At 39.1% G+C, this 15,378-nt stretch overlaps 1 protein-coding gene across 4 annotated transcripts in view; it reads left to right on the top strand.

The window, feature by feature from the left end:
- BABAM2 (BRISC and BRCA1 A complex member 2) overlaps positions 1-15,378 on the top strand; it is a 449,417-nt gene that overhangs the window by 132,624 nt on the left and 301,415 nt on the right. For all 4 annotated transcript variants that reach the window (XM_060169815.1, XM_060169818.1, XM_060169816.1 and 1 more), the window contains one exon: positions 5,875-6,069. In XM_060169815.1, the coding sequence (XP_060025798.1) occupies positions 5,875-6,069 (195 nt within the window). The remainder of the gene's footprint in view (positions 1-5,874; positions 6,070-15,378) is intronic.

The following is a 15,378-nucleotide window of genomic DNA, read 5'->3' as shown; positions in this document are numbered from 1 at the left end:
GTTAGTATATTATGTGTCCTGTACCTATTCTTCTTGACCATCCACATTTCAGATTTCCTCTTTCATGTATTACCAAAAATAAGCAGAATAAGAACTTTGTGCACAGAGAGAGAAACTTATTTTTCTTCTTTTCATAAAGAGGCCTCTTAATTTATGCTCTCTCACCCTTTCCTTGAGGAAGCTTTGGGTATTTTTCTCTATCTCCTACTCAAGAGAGTGGAAAACCCCAATATCCTGCATTGTTAGACTTGTTTTTAAAATATGCTTTAGTCTTAGGAAGTGATCCCAAAAATCTTGTATCTCTTCAGGGTTCTCGCCTTTTAGGCCAAGTAGTTCAAAGCACAAATTACTTAATATGTAAAAGTGGTCAAGTAGCAGTAGTAGAGGAATTTTTATCACTGTAAGCATGTCTCTGCTTCCCTTGATGGGAATGTTTTTCAGCTAAATCATTTCCCAGTGAAGTCTGCATTGAATGGCCAAAGAGGTCAAATGCATTTGCATGTATTGGGAGGTTGTATTTAATGGAAAGGGACTGCTTGGCATGTCTTTACTATGCATTTAACAATTAGATTGAATCACTTGAAATGAATTCAAATTGGTAAGAGGTGTTTGCCAGCTTATATGCTTTCATAATTTAAAAAAAATTTGTGGATGTAAGCTTGTAACTTGTCAAATAGCTAAAGAGAAATGATAGAATTAAGAGTTTAAATTGAGGCAGCTAAAGCTTTTTCTTTTTGTACTGGAACAAGGACTTGAAAGGAATACTTGACCAGGAAATGGAAGATTGTGTATTTTTCCTATTTATCAGTGTTTAATGATGATCTCTGAAGGAAATGCATAGCCAGCTATATAATGATCACTTTAAGTTCTATACTGTGTTGTTATATCCTTCTGTGGTCTTGAGTAGCCCCAAAGGACCTCAGGCTCTTGACGTCCAGAGGTTTGCCTGTGAGGACTTTGTACTCTTTCTGTCCAATCACTTCATAGCAAGGGCCCTCTGTCCTTCAATGTAGGATGCTGAAGCTCTTACTTTTTCCTGTGTTCATCAGTCTTCATTTGGATATCCCTTAAGACCTACCTTTCCTATAAGTTTAGTGGTGTCTCCATTGTCATTTAGTCCCTAAATCAACCCACGCAGTGGAGCAAAGTAATTACCATCCTTTTAAAGGATGCATTTCTTTACCTTTTGTTTGTTTTCTTTTGATAGAAGACTTTTCTGGTGAGATTGATCATGATATTAATGAATGTGTCAACATTTGGAAGATCTGTATAACTCAGTGAATCAGTATTTTCTAAATGATCAATGCATGATACAGAGTCATACACGAGTAAAAGCTTCATTTAAAGTATAGGATAGACAAATGGAATTTAGGGTAAGAGTATGAAGTGTTTATTAATATAGTTTTATCCTACTGTATAACACAGGGAACTATATTCAATATCCTGTAATAAACCATAATGGAAAAGAAAAAAAAGTAGTTTTAGATTCCACATTGCAACTAACCTTTAAGAAACTGCCACTTGTTGAGTTTTGGTGTAGTATCAAAGAAGAAGATCCAGAATTATTTGAAAAGGCTATTAAAATACTCCTCTTTTTTCAAAGTACATATTTGAATGAGGTTGGATTTTCTTCATATACTTCAGCCAAAACAACATATTGCAACACTGAATGTAAGAGCACATATGAGAATCCAGCTCTTTAATTAAACCAGACATTAAAGAGATTTGCAAGAATATGAAACAATGCCATGCGTTTCATGAGTTTTTGGGAAAATACAGTTTTTTCATTAAAAAATGTTTTTATGTTAACATGTAGTAGGATTGTTATTTTAAAATGAATTAATAAATATTAAAAAGTTTCTCAGTTTTCATTTTTAATATAGTAAATGTAACCCATATAATTCATATATATAGAAGCTCCTTGGGGTCCTCAATACTTGTTAAGAGTGTAAAAGGTTCCTGAGACTAAAATGTGTAAGAACCTCTGCTGTGGTGCTTAGGCAGGGACTTGGAGTCAAATTGCTTAAGTCTGAAACCTAGTTTTATTGTTTAATACCTCTGTGACCTTGGATGAGATACCAAACTACTTTTGGCCTCAGTTTCCTCACCTATAAAATGGTATAATAATATAACATAGGTTGTCATAAGGATTAACTTGAATATACGAAAAGTTCTTAGAACTTCTATAGTACTCAGCAAGCTATATAATTACTACCTGTTGAACATTCGTAATGTATTGCTGTTTTCCTTTATAGGTGCTAAATTTCTAGATTGCTGGAGATTGGGTGTTTTGGGGTATTGGCCTGGTCTGTTATCAGTAAAGTCCCTGATATCCTTAACTTCTCTACCCCTTTTTCTTCTAAGTCAGTGGTTCTCAACCTTTGCTACATGTTGAATCGCCTGGGGAGCTTTAAAAAACAAACAAACCAACCCCATTAGCCAAGATGTACTCCAGATTAACTCAGTTAAACCAGAGTCTGGAGGTGGGCGTAGGGCCCAAGCATTAGTATTTCTAGGTGATTCCAGTTTGAAGATTGATGACCACCACTCTAAAGCCTGAGCATTCAGACCCTCTACCCTGAGATTCTGTCTTTCCCTGCATGTTCTCAAGCGAATTGTAGCTGATTTCTCTCTCACCTCTTGTATCACTGAACTTGGAGGGGTGGTAGGTGTTCATGCTCCTCAGTGCTGCTGCCAAGGAAATGTCATTCCCTTTTCCCTGACCCCACCCCCAGCCTTGAAACTCAGGCCCTCAGGCAATGGGACCCACCACCCCCTCCTTGTTGTTATCTAGAGACATTCTTTCAAGATTTTAGCACATGGCTCACTGTCATTTTCTCAGCACTATTGCTCTTGCCGTGATTCCAGGTGATTTAATATTCATACACATGCTCCTTCCAACACGCAGGCCTCTCAGTCCCTGACTTCCTTTCCTCTGGTGGTCTCGTCCTTCCTTCACCTCCTCAGCCAGGCACATGCTCGGCCAAGGCCTCATCAGTACCGCTGTAGATCACCTCCATCATCTCAGCTGCAAACATCCCATTCTCTGACCACGCCTCGTGTCTTTCCTCTTTTTAGAATCTCAACTCCAACAATTCTTCCAGCTCACCAGGACCATGGGTCCTACCACCTTTTCACTAACTCTCACTTCCCTTATGAACTTACTTTGCTTTTTCCTGGCTTAACGTCAGTGGTCCATAATTATGATCATTCTTTTGCAAACCCTCTAAGATCTCTTGCCCCTCTTTCTTTTGTGCTTACCTGTCAAAATCCCAACCTTTGTTAAATCCAGATTCCTCCCACTCCACATTGCACCCAGGCAAGGGAATTTATGCTAATTGGTCTCACTTAAAACTCATACCTCTAGGGCTTCCCTGGTGGCGCAGTGGTTGGGAGTCCGCCTGCTGATGCAGGGGATGCGGGTTCGTGCCCCGGTTCGGGAAGGTCCCCCATGCCGCAGAGCGGCTGGGCCCGTGAGCCATGGCCGCTGAGCCTGCGTGTCCGGAGCCTGTGCTCCGCAACGGGAGAGGCCACAACAGTGAGAGGCCCGCGTACCGCAAAAAAAAAAAAGTCATACCTCAAGCTCAGTGGGGCTTTTGGTGCTAATTGGAACGCCTCCTCCATTTCCCCAGTCCATTTATTCCTCCCCCATTTCCCCAGTTCATTTATTGTTTATTGCTCTAAATGACTATTTCACACCTTCTTCTTAAACTTCCCATATCCCCTCCTTCTTCCTCACTCTCAGCTGATGACCTTATTTTAAGGAGAAAACGTAAGCTCCCGGTAGAGAACCACCACGAGCTCTTATCAGCACTTAGGGCAGCCTGCCTGCATGTGTACTCCTAAGCTGGCCTCTTCTCCTGTACCTACGGATGGACTCCCTGTGCTCATTGCTAGGGCAACCCTCTTGGAGATCCCATCCCTACCTCCCTAATCGTCATCTTCTCTGGTGGAACCTTGCCCCACCTCCCTTTACATCAGCACGTTCCCCCCTCTATGGGGATATTCCATCAAGCTGTAAACATCTGAGCACAACTTTTTCTTGACCCCGCATCTGCCTCTGGTTACCAGTTTGAATTGTCTGTATTAGCTGTCTGCAGTTTCTTTCTACTCATCCTATCTTTAAACCTCCACAGTCAAGCTTCTGTTTCACCAAAGTAGCACTTGCTGAGCAAACTGTTGACCTGTGTCAATAGACCCAGCAGTCAATTGCCAAGCCTCATGTCACTCTCAACACCGTTTGACCCAGCCGATCACTTCCCTTTTGAAGCCCTTCCTTCATCACTTTTCAGGGATGCATGCTTTATTTTTCTCGGTAGCATTTATTACCATCTGATATTGTTTATTATTTATTTTGGCCCACAAAAATGTAAGCTCCTTTAGCAAGGACTTGGCTTGTTCCTGTCACTGCCTAGAACAGTGGCTGGTACAGAATAGGTACTTGATAAGTATTTGTTGAATGAATGAGAGCTTAACAGCTACTATATACTTACCAGATCTTTCCCAGCTCCTTTCCTGGTCATAAGCTATCAGAGCCATTCCCTTCTTCTTTTTCTTTGAACTTTGCATTTCCTAATTGTATTTTCCCTCATCTCTACTCCATTCCTATCTTTTTCAGGCTGAACCACCACCATTGTGCTTATATTTTTGTGGGGTGCTAATGTTTACAGAGCATTTATTTATGTCTGGAATTACAGATGCACATGGTCTGTGGATCTGAGTTGAATGACATTAGCTTTTATGCTGAATTTAGGTGCAGAGGGAAAAAAATTAAAATTATGAAAGACTGTGAAACAAATTCAGTCTTCCAGGGCTAAAATTATGGTCTTCTAGGATGTTTAGGTTTCTTGTTTTGTTACTACTCTACTTTACACATTACTGTTTCTGCCTACCCACGGTGGAATTCTCCTTGATTTTTTGCAAGAATTTTTAGAAGGCGGGAAAAATCACCAAGCCCAAAAGACCCTTCTAACTTCAGCTCTGAGTTTATCATAAATTAAGAGTAGTCTGTTTCTCTATTAGACTGTTGGTGGGAATGAAAATTGGTTCAGCCACTATGGAAAACAGTATGGAGGTTCCTTAAAAACACTAAAAATAGAGTTGCCATATGATTCAGCAATCCCACACCTGGGCATATATCCAGAGAAAACTCTAATTTGAAAAGATAAATGCACCCCAGTGTTCATAGCAGCACTATTTACAATAGCCGAGACATGGAAGCAGCCTAAGTGTCTGTTGGCAGATGAATGGCTAAAGAAGATGTGGTACATATATACAATGGAATACTACTCAGCCATAAAGGAGAATGAAATAATGCCATTTGCAGCTACATGGATGGACTTAGAGATTATCATACTAAGTGAAGTAAATCAGAAAGAGAAAGACAAATACCATGTGATATCACATGTGGAATCTAAAATATGATACAAAGAAACTTATTTACAAAACAGAAACAGACTCACAAACATAGAAAACAAACTTATGGTTAACAAAGGGAGAAGGGGGTGGGAGAGGGATAAATTAGAAGTTTGGGATTAGCAGATATATATTTTATATATATATATAATATATATATAAAATAGATAAGCAACAATCCTACTGTGTAGCACAGGGAACTATATTCAACATCCTGTAATAAACCATATGGAAAAGAATATGAAAAGATTATATATACATATATGTTTAGCTGAATTCCTTTGCTGTACAGCAGAAACTAACACAACGTTGTAAATCAACTATACTTCAGTAAAAAAAAGAGTAGTCTGTTTCTCTTAGATTTTCATTATTCTTTTTCTCTATATTGATGTGCTAATATGATACTGGATTTGTGTGAAAATGCATTTGTTACTGGTCTTTTATTTTTGGCTTCTGCAGAACCTTGCCTCCTGGAATCCATCAAATCCTGAATGTCTCTTACTTGTGGTGAAGGAACTTGTGCAACAATATCACCAATTTCAATGCAGCCGCCTCCGTGAGAGTTCCCGCCTCATGTTTGAATACCAGACGTTACTGGAAGAGCCGCAGTATGGAGAGAACATGGAAATTTATGCCGGGAAAAAAAACAGCTGGGTAAGGTTTTTTGAGAATGGGAGAAAAAAGGTCACTTTATCTGTAATAGAATAAAATAATCAATTCAGACATTCATTAATAATAAATCCTGGCCATTTCCTTAGATAAACATGATTTAGGTTGCCCGTGTACTTTCTCAGTCTCACATCCGCAGCCCCTGACTTCTGAATATCTGCGGCTGTGGATGTGAGACTCCAAATTTTACAAACTTCCCGGGCGATATCCTTGAGAAACCAGATAAACATTAATGTCTTTTCAAAACTCTGAATTATGAGACAGTATATAGTATCCCAGTCAGATGAGAGGGGTCGGTAACTCCGGAGGTAGCCAGCTTATATGGATCCTTTTATAATTTCTTTACATTGTATGATCCTTTAAAAATGCAAGTCAGAGTGTATCACTCCTTTGCCCAGCGCTTTCATATCCCTCTCTTCTTCTCTCATAGTAAAAGCCGCAGTCTTTCTAGAGGTGTAAAAAAGCTCTACGTGATTCCTGTCACCACCATCCTCCATCCATCATTCCTTCTCTCTCTTCGTCTCCCACTTTCCTGTCTAAAAATCATCAGCTCCAGCCTCTCTAGCACCCTTGCTGTGCTGCAGACACACAAGATATGCTCCTGCCCTAGGGTCTTTGCATAGCTTTCCCATTGTCTGGCATATTTCCCCTGGATATTCACAAGGCTAATATCCTTCCTCCTTAATGTTTTTACGCATGTGTTATGTTCTCAGCAATGCCTATATTAATACCCCCATTCTTTTTTTTTTTTTTTTTTTTTTTGCGGTATGTGGGCCTCTCACTGTTGTGGCCTCTCCTGTTGCAGAGCACATGCTCAACGGCCATGGCTCACGGGCCCAGCCGCTCCGCGGCATGTGGGATCTTCCCGGACCGGGGCACGAACCCGTGTCCCCTGCATTGGCAGGCAGACTCGCAACCACTGCGCCACCAGGGAAGCCCCCCCCATTCTTTTTAAACAACTTTTTTTGGGTATAATTTTGATACCATAAAGTAACTGTTTTAAGTGTAAAGTTTAATGGTTTTTAATAAATTTGCCAAGTTGAGCAACCACCATCAATCCAGTTTTCGAGTGGTTCCATCACCCCAATAATATCCCTCATGCCCATTTATAGTTAATCCTATTCCCACCCCCAGCCTCAGGCAACCACTAAACTAGTTTCTGTCTGTATAGATTTTCTTTTCTGAACATTCATGCACAGGCATACTTGGGAAGTATTGCGGGTTTGGTTCCAGACCACTGCAAATAAGCAAATATCACAATAAAGTGAGTTACACGAATTTTTTGGTTTCCTAATGCATATAAAAGTTATGTTTACACTACACATAGTGTAGTCTATTAAGTGTGCAATAGCATTATTTCTATAAAAAACAATGTACATACCTTAATTAAAAAGTACTTTATTGCTTAAAAAATGCCAAATATTGTCTAACAACACAGAAGGTTTACAAACCTCCAATTTATAAAAAATGGAATATCTGAGAAGGACAGTAAAACGAAGCACAATAGAATGAGGTATACCTGTGGTGGAATCATACAATATGTGGTCTTTTATGACCGGCTTCTTTTACCTTACATAATGTGTGTGGGGTTCATCCATGTTGTAGCATGTGTCAGTACTTCATTTCTTTTTGTGGCTAAGTAATAGTCCATTTGATGGGCATACCACATATCCATTCACCAACTGATGGGCATTTGGGTTGTTTCTGCTTTTTGACTGTTATGAATAATGCTGTATAAACATTCATGTGCAGGTTTTTCTAACATCTCTTCTTAAAATTGTAACTTGTACACCCTCCCCCGACCCTGACCCTGCTCTACATTTTTTTTTGCATCTCTTTTTAACAAACTATATAATTAACATGTTGTATTAGTTATATGTTTCCGCATAAAATAATCATACCAGAATTTAGTGGCTTAAAGCAATAGCATTTATTATCATAAATTTTGTTTGCCGGGAATCTGTGTAGTCCCTCTGTTTGAGGGTCTCTCACAGGCTGCACTCAAGGTACTGGCCAGGGCTGTAGTCACTCAAGGCTCAACTGGAGAGGGATCCATTCTAAGTTCATTCATGTATTTCTTGGTACCGTTCAGTTCCCTGTGGGCTGTTGACCTGAGGGTCTCAGTATAGTGCTGCCTGTTGGCTGGAGGCTGCCCTCAGTTCCTTGCCTCTACTTAGGGCCTCTCCACGGGGCAGCTCATAAAATGGCAGCTGGCTTCACCAGAGCGAGTAAGCAGGAGTGAGTATGTGAGCAAGACAGAAGTCACAGTCTTCATAACCTAATCTCAGAAGTGACATCTCATCAATTTTGATGTATTCTGCTTGTTAAGTCCAGTCTACACGCAGGGGAGGCATTACATAAGAGTGTGAATACCAGAGATCACTGGGAGCCTACCACACTTATTACGTTTATTGTTTGTTTGTCTCTCCCCAGCGGAATGTAAAATTCCACCAAGGCCAAGATCTTTGTTCCATTCACTGGAAATATAGTAAACGCCTAGAACAGTGCCTGCCATATTGTTTACATTCCGTAAACATTTGTTGAATGAATTAATTAATAAACTCTAGTTTATTTAAGCACAGAATAAGTTTAAGTTCCCTTCTCTGTGTTAATTCTTTTAGATTTCACTTAGTCTTTCTTTTCTGAGGTTAAATATACCTTTCCCCTTTTGTTCTTCAGCTCTTTCTCAAAGGACATGTTTTCCAAGGTTTTATACATGATTAATGCCTTTGAATTAGTAGGACTAAAATTAACCCTTGTTACAAATCATCCTATGTTCGGTTCAAGGTTTTTTTGTTATTTTGTAAATTTATTTTGCTTATTTTACTGTGGTAAAAGACAAAATGAAATTTACCGTCAACCATCTGTAAGTACACAGTTTAGTAGTGTTAAGTATGTTCACGTTGTTGTGCAATAGATCTCTAGAGCTTTTGCATCTTGTAAAACTGAAACTCTACCAATTTAAATGCTAATTCCTCTTCCCTCCAGCCCTTGGCAGCTACCTTTCTACTTCCTGTTTCTATGATTTTTGACTCCTTTGGAGACCTCATATAAGTGCAGTCGAACAGCATTTGTCTTTTTGTGATTGGCTTATTTCGCTTAGCATAATGTCTTTGAGGTTCATCGTTTCATCCATGTCGTAGCATGTGACAGGATTTCTGTCCTTTTTAAGACTGCCTGGTATTCCATTGCATGCATATGCCACATTTTGTTTATCCATTCATCCATCAGTGGACATTTGCATTGCTTTCACCTCTTGGCTATTGTGAATAATGCTGACTACACATGGGTATGTACAAAGATCTTGCTTTGAATTCTTTTGAATATATCCCCCAGAGTAGGATTGCTGGATCATATTGCTAATTCTATTTTTAATTTTTTTTGTGGAATCTCTGTACTGTTTTCCATAATGGCCTCACCATTTTACATTTCTACCAGTAGTGCAGAGTTCAAGGTTTTAAACTATTGTTTTGAAACTTTAATCTGTTCGTGTGGATAGTAAGGAAAACTTTATTAAACTTAGTGTATCCTCTAATCCCAACGTTTTTCTTATTAAAAAATCAACTTAGTTGTCCTCTCAAAAGAGGTGTTAGGTTAATTTGACATGACTTCCTGGTGAACCTGTCTGTGTTGTCTTTAGTGCCGATAGATTCCTTTAAAGACATGATTGGAATCACTGTCAAGCTAATTGGTCTTTAGTTTTTAGGATTTTCCTTCCCTCCTAATTCCCCCTTTTAATATTAAGGCTGAATTTAGGTATATCCAGTTTTATGGTACCATTTCTGATCTAAGAATTTTAAAAATTATGTTCATTGGCTCAGCTAATACTTGAGATATAGTTCTTCTGAGTGTAGAAGTTTAAATTCATTTAAAATAGCTAGGTAGTTTGAATTTATAGTATATTTAAAACTTCTCATTTAATGTTATTGATTCTCCATTCTTTAAACCTACTGCTGCTACATTTGCCCCAGTTTATTTTGATATACTGTTAAGTAATTTGTAAGCATTAGGGCAATGATTATGGACTTAGGGGAAGTAAAGAAACTGAGAATCCTGTAACAAGGCAAGGTGGACAATTAGAGGTTAAGCTTGCAGCTGACCAGCCCTAGGGAGGGCCCAGTGGAAGCAGGAGCCGAGACTCTAGAAGTAAAAATATAGGCATGTGAGTTAGTTCCTGGTCTAGAAACAGGGCATAAAGGTGAGTCTTGCAGGATGAAACACATTTGAGCATGGCATGCTGGTTCAGGAATATGTTAAAGGACAGCTTGCTAATGGAATACAAATCCAGACCAAGAATTTGGGTGACAAACACGGGACCCTAGCAGAAAGAAAGCAGTTTGGTTTTGAGCCAAGATTTTTTGAATCAGGGACTGTAATAGTTTCCTATTGCTGCTGTAACAAATTGCCACAAACTTGGTAGCTTAAAACAACACAAATTTATTATCTTACAGTTCTGGTGGTCAGAAGTCCGAAATGGGTCTCCCTGGACTAAAATCAAATTATCGTCCAGGCTGCGTTCCTTCTGGAGGCTCTAGCGGGGGACTGTTTCAGGGCACTGAAGAAACTGGCTGATGTGCTTCAGAGATGTTATCTTTGAGAAATTATGGGGAAGCAGAAAGGTCCTAGGGATTGTAGAAAGCAAAAACGTTCTGGAGATTTTTGAAAGAAATTACACTCAGGTCTTTAGGTGGATGATTTGCATACATTTAAATAAGAATGCAATAGTCAGTTGGAACAACAGCTGGGTAACTAAGAAACAGTCATGGCAAACTTACTTTATCCTTTTAAGGAAGGTGAATATTATTGACTTAGATTATCTAATTTTCAGTAAAGCATTCAGTTGTTCTCCCTTAGTATTCTACTGACTGTGGGCTCCTTTCTTAGTTGTCTGAATCTATGGAAGAGCTCCACATAAAAGATTGGCTATACCTTTTGTCAGCCATCAGGTGTTTGTGGAATGTCACAGGGCTTCTCCTTTGACCCCGTTTCATTGTTTTATTAGGTTATTGAAAGGCATGCTTTTCAGTTTTTCTGATAACACAGAGCTTGAAAAGATAATTATTATGAAGAACTACAGAATCAATATTTAAAATTATTATTATTATTATTATTATTTTTTTTTTGCGGTACGCGGGCCTCTCACTGTTGTGGCCTCTCCCGTTGCGGAGCACAGGCTCTGGACGCGCAGGCTCAGCGGCCATGGCTCACGGGACCAGCCGCTCCGCGGCATGTGGGATATTCCCGGACCGGGGCACGAACCCGTGTCCCCTGCATTGGCAGGCGGACTCTCAACCACTGCGCCACCAGGGAAGCCCTAAAATTATTTTTATAGTTATATGCACTGGAATGCTGCACCATACCTATAAGATATAATTTAGTAGGGCTAAGCTGGTATAGGACTGATATGGAAAGTCTGCTATGCTAGTTGGAGTAAAAAAAAAGCAGTCCTGGCTTTTGCTCTTGAAGGTGTTAGAATCCAGTTAAGTCTCAACACATATTTGTAAAAAATGAAATAGCAATGCTGAACAGATTATCTCAGATGGAATGGACTGCCTGTACATGAATTCAGAAGAAGAGCCAATCACTGAGAAACGGAGTGACTAAGGAAAGTCTTCACTGATGAGCCAGAACTGACCTAGGTCCTAAAGGAAAGTGGACGTAGACAGCCCTATAGGAAGAGGAGGTCAGGGGGTTATATGGTTGCAGAAAAACTTAGAGGCATAGCATACGTGGGGGACAAGAATTATAAGCATACATATGACTGTTTTACTGATTAGTAAATCATATCTATTATGTCTTTTTGGACTATTGAAGCAAGAGGACATTTTAATATGAAAAAAATTGATATAGGAAATAAAATGTGAAAATTAATATATTAGCTAAATAAAATATTATGAGTCAATTTGTTCTTCCTGGGCTAAATGTGAATCCATGTATTTTGATTCTCCTGATTCCACTAGTCCATCTGATAAATATTTTCTGTAATGAATCCAAGACTGTGCATAATTATTGAATACCTTTGGATTACAACATCCTGTGTTCATTTGAGAGGATGGTGACTTTTTGTTTTCGTCTTTGCATCACGGAGTTTTTCTTTCTGGAACATGTGTTTACGTTCTTAACCTTCCATTTCTGCTCTAAAAGTAAGAGGCTTTTAAAAACCTGCTTTTAAAAAATGCCTCTTCCATTTTACTGTCAGCTGGCAAAAGGAAAAATTTAAAAACCATGTAGTAGAAAGAGGGAGAGGGCTCTGATCTCTTGTCAGCCTTCTGACAAGCATATTAATTTGAAATACAGTGCTGCCTCCACACCACTGCAGACACTCTTCTTTTTCCTCCTCAATTTCCAGTTAGAGGATTTCAGCAAGTGCACATTTGAAAGTAAACATTAAAAAAACAAACAAACAAAAAACCAACACAAACTCTTTATTAATTCTTTACCATGGTCTTTTTATGAAGTCATCTCTCTTATTGCTTTGTCCATCTCCTTTAGTAAGTAGAGTTTTGAAGATTGTATTCTTAGTCTATGCTGGTTTTATAATTTTTAGTAAACACCAATTTTTTTTTTAGTTGGGAGAAAACAGATGATACATTGGGATGCAAGCTTACCTGTTCAGAATGAACAATTCTAATGTACCTGCATGATCAGAATCATTTTTAAAAGATATATTAAAATATTTAATTTTAAAAGATATATTAATTAGTTATAGATTCACAAGAAGTTGCAAAATAGTACAGAGAGGCCTTGTATACCCTAACCTGGTTTCTCCCAGTGGTTATTTTTTACATAACCAAGAGATTGACATTGGTACAATGTATGTGTATGCCATTTTATCGCATGAGTAATTTCCTGTAACTACCACTGCAATCAAGATACAGATTACCACAAAGATCTTCCTCCTGCTACTTCTTTGAACAGAGTTATTAAGATTAGAATTTTAATTTCAATGAATGTCACAATGTAAGCTATAGGTGTTAAAATTGTATATACTGTTTTGCTACAACATATCAAAATAAAGGTACATTATAAGTTTTCTCAATGGGTAAAACCTAAGGTCTCACTTTATATTGTATCTGTCAGCTGCCTTGTCAGCATTTCCTGCATGTGTCTGTTATAGCTAAAGAACCACAGTCTGTTAATGGTAACAGAGTGCAGTAAGCAAATTTGTGAATTTTTCTTTGGCCTTTTTTTTTTTTGCGGTACGCGGGTCTCACTGTTGTGGCCTCTCCCGTTGCAGAGCACAGGCTCCGGACGCACAGGCCCAGCGGCCATGGCTCACGGGCCCAGCCACTCCGCGGCATGTGGGATCTTCCCGGACCAGGGCACGAACCCGTGTCCCCTGCATCGGCAGGCAGACTCTCAACCACTGTGCCACCAGGGAAGCCCCTGGCTTTTGTTTTAATTCCCAGAACTCAGAGTTAGTTTATCATCCCTAATATTTTGATTAAAGGCATTTGTCTTTCCTGTCGTGAAACGAAGGTTTTGAGATGTTCTAAAGCCACATATTTTACATATTAATGATCACCAGTGGGTGATCTGTGAGATAAAACATTTTCTTAGAAACCGATTTTTTCCTTTTGTGGGCATTTTCTTAATAATGATAACATGTTGGAGAATGTGAAACAATTCCCCTTTTTTGTTGTACTTGACCACAAATCCCAGTAAGATTTTCAAAATTTATGGTTTATAAATTAAACTCTGGCAACATTTAAAAATATGAAAGGAGCCATTTCATGATAGCTCCTCATTTGAGTTAATGACTTGATGCTTCTGTCACCCCATCTTGCTGTGATATTACATTTGAAGGGAAAGTATATGAGCACTGTTAAAAGATAAACTGAGACATATTAAAATTTTTAAGAGTTTATTTGAGCAAACACTGATGCAAGGTGGTTAGGAGCGTTCCACTGATAAGAGTTACAGGCAAGGTTTTTACAGAGAGGAGTTGGACGCAAAGCAAGGAAATTGATTGGCTAGAGCTGAAGTGGTTGCATTTTTTGGGAAAAACTAGTTGGCTGTTTGGGATTGGCTGTTCTTCTTAACCTTGAGCCATTTACAGGAATTGATTCTGGCTTAAGTTGGCTACCATGGCATTAGAGCCGCCTCATTCTTATGGCCTCATTGCTTGATTACTTTTAGAGCAGTGTGCTTAGAGTGTAAGCTCTTCTAGGGCAGAGGCCATGTAGAAATGTGTTGGAGAGAGAAGTGATCTGGGAGGTGGGAGCTTTGGATTCTAATTCTATCATTAGTTGTATTTAAAAAATATTTATTTATTTATTTTGGCTGTGTTGGGTCTTAGTTGCAGCATGCATGCGGGATCTAGTTCCCCAACCAGGGATCGAACCTGGGCCCCTTGCATTGAGAGTGCGGAGTCTTACCCACTGGACCACCAGGGAAGCCCCTGTCATTAGTTTTTGTGTGTGTGTGACTAAAGCTTTTCCCTGTGTCACTTTGCTGGAGATAACTACTCTGTCACCCCAACCTTGACACAAAGATTAAATTAGATCCCCTGTGTGCGAAGCAAACAAAATTAAGCAAACGGTGGAGTTGTGTAATACAAAGCATTATTGTTATTATTATTAGCCTTCTTTTGTATATATATGAAGTAACTTATTATAGTAGTTGCTCAGTAAATGTAGTTCAGTGATTGTTCCTGTCTTATCTCTGAAACTGCTGTTAGTCATAAAGTACCATATGTGGACCAGTAGAAGTTGATATCACCAAGGTGCAGATTAAGTATGGAAAACAACGGGAAAGGGAGAGTTACTTTTTAAGAAGGAGAGTGTCGCTTATCTTTCCAGGAGTAGTTTTGGTGGGGTTCTGAGGTTGGGGGAACAGATTTCAGGGTATCAGCAAGGGAAGTGGTGAAGACAAAGTAAAGGCAGTAAGTTCAGATAGTATTTGGAGGAAGAAGGAAAAAACATATTAGCTGCAAGAGGCATGGGTCCCATGTTCATTCCCACTAACCAGGTGACATTTACCAACCTTCCTGTCAGGAGTGTTCCAGGTTCATAGCATTTGGTAGCTCAGGTAGCTCTTCAGGTATTTGTGACAGGGAGTAACTAACTTAACATCGGAATTAATGTTAATGGAAAAGTATCTTGAACTGTGCTGTCCAAAACAGGAACCCCTGACTGTACATAAGTGACCTTTGAGCACTTGAAGTGTGGCTGGTCTGAACTGAGATGTATGCAAGTGTGAAATACACAGCAGCATTCAAAGAATTGGCACAAAAAATGATCTTGTTAATAATTTTTTAACGTTGATAACATGTGGAAATGATAATATTCTGGA

The sequence above is a fragment of the Lagenorhynchus albirostris genome, chromosome 13 (genome assembly GCF_949774975.1).
Source record: "Lagenorhynchus albirostris chromosome 13, mLagAlb1.1, whole genome shotgun sequence".
Classification (NCBI taxonomy): domain Eukaryota; kingdom Metazoa; phylum Chordata; class Mammalia; order Artiodactyla; family Delphinidae; genus Lagenorhynchus; species Lagenorhynchus albirostris.
Note: the sequence above shows the minus strand (reverse complement) of the source record. Positions and strands in the feature narration are given on the sequence as shown.